Source organism: Pseudochaenichthys georgianus, unplaced genomic scaffold, assembly GCF_902827115.2.
Source record: "Pseudochaenichthys georgianus unplaced genomic scaffold, fPseGeo1.2 scaffold_1020_arrow_ctg1, whole genome shotgun sequence".
Taxonomy (NCBI): domain Eukaryota; kingdom Metazoa; phylum Chordata; class Actinopteri; order Perciformes; family Channichthyidae; genus Pseudochaenichthys; species Pseudochaenichthys georgianus.
The window spans coordinates 1-12356 of record NW_027261994.1 but is presented as its reverse complement, the minus strand read 5'-3'; the positions used below and the strand labels follow the sequence as shown (position 1 = coordinate 12356).

Genomic DNA, 12356 nt, shown 5'->3' with positions numbered 1-12356 from the left:
GGAGAGGACTCTTAAAGTAGAGACACTACATACTGATATACACCTGAACATCAGAGGAGAGGACTCTTTAGAGTAGAAACACTACATACTGTTATACACCTGAACATCAGCAGGAGAGGACTCTTTAAAGTAGAGACACTACATACTGATATACACCTGAACATCAGAGGAGAGGACTCTTTAAAGTAGAGACACTACATACTGATATACACCTGAACATCAGCAGGAGAGGACTCTTTAAAGTAGAGACTCTACATACTGATATACACCTGAGCATCAGCAGGAGAGGACTCTTTAAAGTAGAGACACTACATACTGATATACACCTGAACATCAGAGGAGAGGACTCTTTAAAGTAGAGACACTACATACTGATATACACCTGAACATCAGAGGAGAGGGACTCTTTAAAGTAGAGACCCTACATACTGATATACACCTGAACATCAGCAGGAGAGGACTCTTTAAAGTAGAGACACTACATACTGATATACACCTGAACATCAGCAGGAGAGGACTCTTTAAAGTAGAGTCCTCTCGAGACTACTTTAGTACAGAACTTAACTAAATGTGAGGAAAAGATCTCGATCTTAGCTAAAATGGGAAACGGCAGAACAATATATTTCCGTTTATAATTCTCACACATTAGCCCACATGGACTTTCTTTTCTTCCAAAGGCTCCAAATCACCTCGGGGATCTGACATTAGCAGCGTCTGAAGCTCGTTCTCCGTCTCCTCACTTCTCATGGATTGGTTTCAGACCATGCAGCGGCCATTAGACGCGGAAAGGGCTCCATGATTTCTATATAGCACGCCACGGACTAATAATTGCGAAGCTCTCAAAGAGAGAGTGACGTCTTGTGAAAGGCGTGCATCGGGGTCTTGAAGTGCTGAAATAAGTGATATAGTGTGCTTCAAAGGGTCCTGCAGAATGACTACAGGGAAATGGATAATGTGAGTGTTCATGAAAGTGTTCCGACTTTGTTTTGTTCCTGCCGGGATGTAAAAGTAGTCGGACCTGACTTTTGAGTTTGTTCAGACAGTTGGAGACTAATAACTGAATCTAAAAGCCAGATTCCCTCAGAGCGACGTCCTCCGCGAAGAAATTACAGTTTGTGACGGTGTGGGAGGACAACACATACTGCAAGGACACACTCAAGAGAGAAGGAGATGACGAAGACGAGGAGACGTGCGCAATAACATGTGGGAGGAAACGACATTTCAGTCTCACATCAGCTGTGAGATGGAGACTGGATAAAACCAAGACTGTAGGGGGCCAGCGAAGAGATATATAATCCCTCCACCTGGTCCTAGGTCTACCCCTCGGTCTCTTCCCAGCTGGACGTGCCTGGAACACCTCCCTAGGGAGGCGCCCAGGTGGCATCCTAACTAGGTGCCCGAACCACCTCAACTGGCTCCTTTCGACGCGAAGGAAGAGCGGCTCAACTCCGAGTCCCTCCCTGAAGACCGAACTTCTCACCTTATCTCTAAGGGAGACGCCAGCCACCCTGCGGAGGAAACCCATCTCGACCGCTTGTATCCGCGATCTCGTTCTTTCGGTCATGACCCATCCTTCATGACCGTAGGTGAGGGTAGGAACGAACATGGCCCGGTAGACAGAGAGCTTTGCCTTCTGGCTCAGCTCCCTCTTCGTCACACGGTGCGGTAAAGCGACTGCAGTAAAGCGACTGCAGTAAAGCGACTGCAGTACCGCTCCCGCTGCTCCGACTCTCCGGCCCATCTCACGATCCATTGTTCCCTCACTCGAGAACAAGACCCCGAGATACTTGAACTCCTTCACTTGGGGTAAGGACTCATTCCCTACGTGGAGTGGACAGTCCATCGGTTTCCTGCTGAGAACCATGGCCTCAGATTGTATTTATCTTATTTATTTTTGTTTTATTTATTTCTCAAAATAAAGATAAAATAAAATATATTAATTAATTAAATAAGATCAATAAAATAAATAATGTATTTATCTTATTTTATTTATTTATTTTATTATTACTATTTTGTCTTTTTAAAATGATTATTATTATTTTTAATAAACGGTTTTCAAAGAAGAAAAGTAGATGTGAGGGAGTTTAAAGCATATATAACGGTTAAGATGATAAAGCCCCCGCACAGAAACATAATGTAACATAACGACTTCATGTAACCTCCCGCTGCTCACTAATGACCATAAAGACACGGTGTTATTCATGAGCAAAGCACGAGGGCTCTCTGGTGTGTTTCCTCCCACATGTATCTAAATAAATATGAATGCAGGAACACACAATAACAATAATAATAATAATGATAATTCTTAGTGATGGGGGGATATTGATAACCAGAATCTCTCACATTGTGTTATCATATAATTAAATACTCTAGTGTGACTATAAGCTACGATGTAAACACTGCATTCAGGTGCTCCTTGGACGCTGAGTGAAGGTCTGTTCTAGTTAGATGTTGTCCCTTATTGACTGCTGCAGGACATTATGGGAACAGCTGCCAGAAGACCCTCAAAATGTTACTTTACTAGACGTGTTATCAGGCGTTACGTTCTCTTAGGGTGAAGGGGAAGTTACGAAATATAAAATAACCGGGCGAAAGGAAGAACGAGGAGGAAACTGATCTGCAAACTTAAAATATATTGTTAAATTAATCAAAATAACGAGGGCTCACCGGCCGAGCTACAAAGCAAACTGAAGGCCAAATAAAACCACTAACAATAAACACTATACAAGAAACAATGCAGCACATCGGCTAATGCTGCGTTCACACCGCACGCCATGCGAATGTTCGCTCTAATCGCTCGAGTTTCCCCGCGGCTGCAGCTGTGTTTACTCGCATCATTCAAACAAGACGCGCCGCCGCTGGAGAGGGGGCTCCGACTACAACAGGATGAACATATTTGACCGTGATCTAACTGTAATACAGGTTTCAAAATGATGCCGAAGTAACAACACGCTGATACCGGTTTAGTAAACCCTGAGTTCATGCTTTGAGTCTGCAGACAGACGGCAGAGAAACACCTTTACAATGCGTGTTTTTCTGAATGGAGATGGGCTAAGCTAACGTTGTATATGCTCCGACCGTCCACACTCACAGCAACGGCCTGCAGACAAAACAAAGCAGCGCCTGTGTCCTCCATGCCACAGGCAGTCTGTGGTTTGGACTGGTTTCACTTCTGTCTCTGAACAGATACGAGGAGCTGTGAGCTCTGAGGGCTAACCGCTAACGGCTGATGTTTTGGTTTTCTGGTTGAACGTCAGTGACGGCAGGCTGAGATCCTCACCGCTGATTGGCTACCGGGAGGTCGTGAATTTGACGCTCGAGTTGAAAAATGTAACTCGAGCGGTTATCGCGGCCCCCTCCAATCGCCTCAACCCGCGCTGCATTCGCATCATGCGCGCCGCCGGGGTGACTTTGCGTCTGTCCGCGTCTCTGCATTGACTTTACATGAAAGGCCCCGCCCCCAAACATCGTGTGAACGCACCACAAGTGACCATATCTCTCTCTGTGCGGTCACATCCTCTGCAGATGCTCGATATGAACATCTGTTGCCCATGTTTATGTAGCAGTGTGCGGCAAACAGGAGGTCAGAGGTCAGGTTGAAGTTTATGAGATATATATATTTCATATTCTGCAGGAAATGTGGCTTTACCGCTGAACTTCAGTCTGACATCAGTTCTGTGTGCGCTGAATATCCAGCAGGAGCAAAGAGTGCTTCCTCTGCAGGTCAGAGGATACATCTCCTCTTCGCTGCAGCTCATGCATTATTCCCCCTCGTCCTCTTCTTCGCTGCCTCTTCCTCAAAGGTCAGCCCGCTCCCTCCTCTCCTGTCTCCTAAAGGTTTCTGTATTTCTGCGGCTCAGTCTCCCGTGGACAGCACAGCCAAATGCCACCAATTCTCTGACTTCTTTATCTGCACACCTTCATCACCTCCTCCTCTCCCTCGTGTATCTCCGTCTGACTCGTCGTGTGCTTGGAAGAGTTTGACTCTTTCCGAGCAGTCCCCACTTCGCTACTTATTCTGCAATGAATAACGAACGTTTGAACAGATGCAACTATATTCGCTCAATAGTCAATAATGTCAGCGTTGTTCCAATTCCCTCGACCTCCCCCCCCGTGACGTCTGTATCTCAACACCTCCTCCTCTTCCTCGTCTTCATCATATATGTCCCACTCTTCCTGTGCGTGTAAGAGAGACTGTTACTGAGCAGTTCCCACTTATTTAGCAATAAAAGCCGTAAAGTTTCACTATATCTGAAACCCATTATTCGCTTAATAGGAAAATAATTGCCCGTTATTTTAACATCAATAATCATTAAAGTCGTTTCCCTTAGTTACATGTTTGAGTAGTCGATTATCGAAACACGTCTAGTTGTTGCAGAACTACATCAAATGAAGCTTCTTGAGATACACCCGTCTGTTCTGAAGCGAGCGAGAGCTTAAAGCCATGCTTAAGACATGTGTGTGTCATGTATACATGATGGAGAAACAGAATGCATGACGTTTTGAATTCCCTGCAGCAGCGCTACCTATCCAACACACACACACACACACACACACACAACACACACACACACACACACACACACACACAACACACACACACACACACACACGCCATCTTTAGAGGAACACAAAGGGGTCGAAATCAAAAGCTGGGACACACACACAGGCACACACACAGGCACAACACACACAGGCACACACACACACACACACACACACACACACACACACACACACACACACACACACATACGTACAGTAATTGCCATTCAGATGAGTGTATTCACTTTGAAACGGCCTCAGAGAGAGACGCATTTTGTAGATTGGAACTTGTGTGTGTGTGTGTGTGTGTGTGTGTGTGTGTGTGTGTGTGTGTGTGTGTGTGTGTGTGTGTGTGTGTGTGGTGTGTGGTTGTGTGTGTGTGTGTGTGTGTGTGTGTGTGGTGTGTGTGTGTGTGTGTGTGTGTGTGTGTGTGTGTGAATAATACTAATCCAGTATGTGCTTGAACCCTGAATTAATAATTAAAGCAATGACAGATTAATCATTATTACATTCGGCAAAACATTATATCAGATTACAAAATAATACAACAAATACAAATGTCAACAAACTACAGGAAAGCGAAAACCCCTCAAACATATTCGTAATGCTTCTTTAAAATGTGACTTTACGCCTGATTCGATCTTAAAGCTGAGTGTTGTATTCCGGCTGATTTGTTCTCGTGTGTTTCTGCCGTAACGTAGATCAGCCTCGTGACACGAACTGAAGCCTCTGTTGCTCCGAGAGCTCGTCTGAATCAGCGTTTATTACGGACAGTAAAAGCAGACGTGCGGTGTTTCTCTGAGACGCAGAGATAAAGTGCAACGGCTGGTTGTATCTCTGACATATATCAAATCAAGTGTTTCATCTGCAGCAGGGGGTCAACCCGAGGCCCGGGGGCCACATCCGGCCCCATGACTTCATCTCTGCGGCACCACAAGAGCTTGCAAAGAATATAATATGTTTATTATACGGTTACATGATGATTTTAATGAAGCACGTTGCCCATAAACTACATGTCCCACAATGCATCTCAAATTAGACTTTTTTTCTTAGAATTTGACTTTTTTTCTTCTAAATATAAGTTTCTTTTTTTTTATGTCACTTCTGTTTTTGACTTTTTGTCCAGCTTTTCTTTTGAAATCATTTTGTGACATTCTCACCGAAGAGACTTGCAATTATTCCCCCAGACTTCTGCTTCAGACGTAGTTAATCATGAAGTTATCACCCTATCCGATAATAATCCAATGCTGAGGCAATCATATGATATAAACATTATTTTATATTAGAGCCGGGACTCGATTAAAAAATTAATCTAATTAATTAGAGGCTTTGTAATTAATTAATCGAAATTAATCGCATTTTTAATCAAATATACATATCTGACCTGAGAACAGTGAGAAGCCATTTCACATGGATGTGACTCCAGGTGGTCGACAGTCGAGTGCAGTCAGTGAGCAGGGAGCTGGTTATTCTCTCAGACGTGGACTCACTCATCCTGGCCCTGAAACCAGTCGTCTGGTTGAGTGTGGAGTTGGGTCAGGGTGTGGTTCCGTGCACTCGGAGTCGGGCTAACGTCCACGCTAGCTGCCTACATGCTAGCTGCTACATGCTAGCTGCTACATGCTAACTGCTACATGCTTTGCATTTAGGTGATGCTTTAGGCTTAATGTGCTGCGGCTCTTGTCGACGCTTCCATCCGTCCGTTTGTTAAAACCAAAATGTCCCATCCACGGGGCGACCAAAGCGTCTCATCAGCTTGTTCCGTTCATGTTTGACTATTGCTTCACCGTGGTTTGTTGTTGTTTGAAGTCCCATGCTGAAGTCATGAACGTTAGTTGGTGCTCCAGTATAATCGGTACGCCTGAAACTCATCCAGTGAGAAACGTTCCGCTGTGCAAAAATAAGTGCAATTAAAATGCGTTAATTTTTTTAACGCGTTAATTTTTGTGTAATTAATTAATCTTAATTAACGCGTTAAAGTCCCGGCCCTAATATATATATATATATATATATACGTTTATTTATTAGCGGCTGAATCTGTGCGAGTCGTCCTGTTGAAGCTTTTTCAAAGATTATTACCTGAACTCAGAGTTGCTGCTGTTTTTACGCCTGAACACCAGCAGGAGAGGACTCTTTAAAGTAGAGACACTACATACTGATATACACCTGAACATCAGCAGGAGAGGACTCTTTAAAGTAGAGACACTACATACTGATATACACCTGAATATCAGCAGGAGAGGACTCTTTAAAGTAGAGACACTACATACTGATATACACCTGAACACCAGCAGGAGAGGACTCTTTAAAGTAGAGACACTAAATACTGATATACACCTGAACATCAGCAGGAGAGGACTCTTTAAAGTAGAGACTCTACATACTGATATACACCTGAGCATCAGCAGGAGAGGACTCTTTAAAGTAGAGACACTACATACTGATATACACCTGAACATCAGCAGGAGAGGACTCTTTAAAGTAGAGACACTACATACTGATATACACCTGAACATCAGCAGGAGAGGACTCTTTAAAGTAGAGACACTACATACTGATATACACCTGAACATCAGCAGGAGAGGACTCTTTAAAGTAGAGACACTACATACTGATATACACCTGAACATCAGCAGGAGAGGACTCTTTAAAGTAGATACACTACATACTGATATACACCTGAACATCAGCAGGAGAGGACTCTTTAAAGTAGAGACAATACATACTGATATACACCTGAGCATCAGCAGGAGAGGACTCTTTAAAGTAGAGACACTACATACTGATATACACCTGAACATCAGCAGGAGAGGACTCTTTAAAGTAGAGACTCTACATACTGATATACACCTGAGCATCAGCAGGAGAGGACTCTTTAAAGTAGAGACACTACATACTGATATACACCTGAACATCAGCAGGAGAGGACTCTTTAAAGTAGAGACACTACATACTGATATACACCTGAACATCAGCAGGAGAGGACTCTTTAAAGTAGAGACTCTACATACTGATATACACCTGAGCATCAGCAGGAGAGGACTCTTTAAAGTAGAGACACTACATACTGATATACACCTGAACATCAGCGGGAGAGGACTCTTTAAAGTAGAGACACTACATACTGATATACACCTGAGCATCAGAGCAGAGGACTCTTTAAAGTAGAGACACTACATACTGATATACACCTGAACATCAGCAGGAGAGGACTCTTTAAAGTAGAGACACTACATACTGATATACACCTGAACATCAGCAGGAGAGGACTCTTTAAAGTAGAGACACTACATACTGATATACACCTGAACATCAGCAGGAGAGGACTCTTTAAAGTAGAGACACTACATACTGATATACACCTGAACATCAGCAGGAGAGGACTCTTTAAAGTAGATACACTACATACTGATATACACCTGAACATCAGCAGGAGAGGACTCTTTAAAGTAGAGACAATACATACTGATATACACCTGAGCATCAGCAGGAGAGGACTCTTTAAAGTAGAGACACTACATACTGATATACACCTGAACATCAGCAGGAGAGGACTCTTTAAAGTAGATACACTACATACTGATATACACCTGAACATCAGCAGGAGAGGACTCTTTAAAGTAGAGACACTACATACTGATATACACCTGAACATCAGCAGGAGAGGACTCTTTAAAGTAGAGACTCTACATACTGATATACACCTGAGCATCAGCAGGAGAGGACTCTTTAAAGTAGAGACACTACATACTGATATACACCTGAACATCAGCGGGAGAGGACTCTTTAAAGTAGAGACACTACATACTGATATACACCTGAGCATCAGAGCAGAGGACTCTTTAAAGTAGAGACACTACATACTGATATACACCTGAACATCAGCAGGAGAGGACTCTTTAAAGTAGAGACACTACATACTGATATACACCTGAACATCAGCAGGAGAGGACTCTTTAAAGTAGAGACACTACATACTGATATACACCTGAACACCAGAGGAGAGGACTCTTTAAAGTAGAGACACTACATACTGATATACACCTGAACATCAGAGGAGAGGACTCTTTAGAGTAGAAACACTACATACTGTTATACACCTGAACATCAGCAGGAGAGGACTCTTTAAAGTAGAGACACTACATACTGATATACACCTGAACATCAGAGGAGAGGACTCTTTAAAGTAGAGACACTACATACTGATATACACCTGAACATCAGCAGGAGAGGACTCTTTAAAGTAGAGACTCTACATACTGATATACACCTGAGCATCAGCAGGAGAGGACTCTTTAAAGTAGAGACACTACATACTGATATACACCTGAACATCAGAGGAGAGGACTCTTTAAAGTAGAGACACTACATACTGATATACACCTGAACATCAGAGGAGAGGACTCTTTAAAGTAGAGACCCTACATACTGATATACACCTGAACATCAGCAGGAGAGGACTCTTTAAAGTAGAGACACTACATACTGATATACACCTGAACATCAGCAGGAGAGGACTCTTTAAAGTAGAGACTCTAGAGACTACTTTAGTACAGAACTTAACTAAATGTGGAGGAAAAGATCTCGATCTTAGCTAAAATGGAAACGGCAGAACAATATATTTCCGTTTATAATTCTCACACATTAGCCCACATGGACTTTCTTTTCTTCCAAAGGCTCCAAATCACCTCGGGGATCTGACATTAGCAGCGTCTGAAGCTCGTTCTCCGTCTCCTCACTTCTCATGGATTGGTTTCAGACAATGCAGCGGCCATTAGACGCGGAAAGGGCTCCATGATTTCTATATAGCACGCCACGGACTAATAATTGCGAAGCTCTCAAAGAGAGAGTGACGTCTTGTGAAAGGCGTGCATCGGGGTCTGAAGTGCTGAAATAAGTGATATAGTGTGCTTCAAAGGGTCCTGCAGAATGACTACAGGGAACTGGATAATGTGAGTGTTCATGAAAGTGTTCCGACTTTGTTTTGTTCCTGCCGGGATGTAAAAGTAGTCGGACCTGACTTTTGAGTTTGTTCCAGACAGTTGGAGACTAATAACTGAATCTAAAAGCAGATTCCCTCAGAGCGACGTCCTCTCGCGAAGAAATACAGTTTGTGACGGTGTGGGAGGACAACACATTACTGCAAGGACACATCAAGAGAGAAGGAGATGAGAAGAGAGGAGATGGAATAACATGTGGGAGGAAACGACATTTCAGTCTCCATCAGCTGTGAGATGGAGACTTGGATAAAACCAAGACTGTAGGGGGAGAAACGTCCAGCGTGTGTGTGTGTGTGTGTGTGTGTGTGTGTGTGTGTGTGTGTGTGTGTGTGTGTGTGTGTGTGTGTGTGTGTGTGTGTGTGTGTGTGTGTGTGTGTGTGTGTGTGTGTGTGTGTGTGTGTGTGTGTGTGTGTGTGTGTGTGTGTGTGTGTGTGTGTGTGTGTGTGTGATATCATCTACCTGCACACACTCTATCAGACTTGGCTGTGTGCGGACGACTCTCCCACAGACTCAGAGTCGCCTAAAGGAAGCAGTCCGAGGGAGATACAGCCGCTCAGCGCCTCAGGTAATCCTCCAGAGTGCAGACGGGCCACAGAGCTGCAGCTATCAGACGAGAACAACATCTACAGTGAAACAACACTGACGTTTCAGTCAAAAAGCAACTTCCTGTGAGACTCAAGCCGTGAGTCAGAACCTCATCACTTCCTGTCACCTCGTGTGGAAGTCAATGGTTTTCTGAGTGTGTTTTTGGGTGAAACAAAGTCTGTGCTTAACACAAGCGGAAGATATCTTTAATCTATGACACTTTCAAAACTGGAGTCACGTGTTTTTCACTTTTCTTAAAGCACAACTAGGAATGAAAACACACTGTGATCGTTGCAGCACTTTGAAGACATGAGGAAGAGAGCAGGGGGGATTCTCAACCTGCTGCAGAATTACACACGACCCCCCCCCCCACCGTGATCTGCACATCTTCGTCACCTCCTCATCTTCCTCATGCATCTCCGTCTAACTCTTCCTGTGCATGGAAGACTTTTACTGAGTTCCCACTTATTGTTGCGATGAAAAGGACTAACGTTTGAAATCAAATCAAATCAAGTTTTATTTATAGCACATTTATAAACGATGTCTGGTGGGTCCTTAGACCCTCTGTCCTTAGACCCTTTGTCTTTAGACCCTCTGTCCTTAGAACCTCTGTCCTTAGAACCTCTATCCTTAGACCCTCTATCCTCACACCCTCTGTCCTTAGACCCTCTATCCTTAGACCCTCTGTCCTTAGACCCTTTGTCTTTAGACCCTCTGTCCTTAGACCCTCTGTCCTTAGACCCTCTGTCCTCAGACCCTCTATCCTTGGACCCTCTATCCTCACACCCTCTGTCCTTAGACCCTCTATCCTTAGACCCTCTGTCCTTAGACCCTCACATCGTACAAGGAAACCCACAGTTTAAGGGGACATCAGAGAAACCTCAGGGAGAGCAGCAGAGGAGGGATCCTCTCCAGGACGGACAGACTGCAACAGATGCCGCGTGTAAATCCAAGAGATAATACATTTCACAGCATAGAGACCGAATGTTAGGAAATGCATATGTCTGTAATGAGAAGATGAATCCACGAGGATGTCAGCTACAGTCCTGTGAAGCCATCAGGAAACAGCATGACGAGACCCAAGGCAGGACCGCAGAGACAGGTTCAGCCACGACCCGAAGTCCACCACTTAATCCAGGACCCAGGATAGAGGATCCAGGACACAGGACTACAGCAAGAGGATCAGCCTCGACTCCGGGTCCCGGGGTAGATATAGATACAAGACAAGAACAAAGATGTGGTTGATGGGAACAAGAGAACACACAGACACAGACAGAGAGGGGGAAGGTCACTGGATAAAAGCTATTCTAGATAACCCTCGAGAACGATCTCATGAACTTCCCACTCGACCCATCAAGAAAGCTGCTGAAAGCTGCAACAATGAATCGCTCAATCGGAAAATAATTGCACATAATTGTCAGAATAAATTAGATTAGATTAGAATCTTTAATGACCACACAGCCAGGCTGGTGGAATTCGTGTTCAGTGCAGAGTATTACAGCTTGTTCCATACAGTTCAACATACAATAAACAGACAATAAAAAGTACAGCACACAGCACAGGGCAAAGACATCATAACGTAAAGTTCAAGGTGTGGTGGATTGTTGTTGTTCATTGGGGTTATTTAGAGTCCATTCAGTGTCCGTATTGCAGAGGGGAAGAAGCTGTTTTTGAAGCGAGCGGTTTTGGCGGACAGTGACCTGTAGCGCCTCCCTGAGGGCAGAAGTTGGAAGACATGGTGAGCTGGGTGGGAGGGGTCAGAGATGATTTTCTTTGCCCTTGTGACAGTTCGTTGGTGGTGAAGTGATTCGAGTGATGGAAGGAGACTGCCGGTGATTATAAATAATCATTAAAGTCATTTTTCTGCAGAAATGTCTTGAAATAGATAAAATCTTTAGTTTAGTAATTGTTGCAGAAATATATAAAATGAAGCTTCTTGAGAAACGTTTGAAAGGAAAATGGATTTATTCGACAATGCGAATGAAAGGAATGTGGAAAAAATAACCAAAGACGAGTAAAAGTCGTTTTTGTTTGTGTCGGTGAGTTTCCCCTCTCGCGCTCCGAGTCTCGATGTGTGTGGTTTTCTAAAGTAATCGATACTCCATGAATGAAAAGAGGAGAATCCCCCTCCTGATCCCTCCTACCTGTTCCCTCCTACCTGTTCCCTCCTACCTGTTCCCTCCCTCCTGTTTCCTCCCTCCTGTTCCCTCCTACCTGTTCCCTCCT

The 12356-nt window shown here is 44.0% G+C and overlaps 1 protein-coding gene across 1 annotated transcript in view; it reads left to right on the top strand.

The window, feature by feature from the left end:
- LOC117440521 (glutamate receptor ionotropic, delta-1-like) overlaps positions 1-10217 on the top strand; it is a gene marked incomplete at its 5' end in the record, with an annotated part of 47959 nt that extends 37742 nt beyond the window's left edge. The window contains one exon of the mRNA XM_034076759.1: positions 10054-10217. Coding sequence (XP_033932650.1) covers positions 10054-10217 — 164 coding nt within the window. The remainder of the gene's footprint in view (positions 1-10053) is intronic.
- Positions 10218-12356: the final 2139 nt, after the last annotated feature.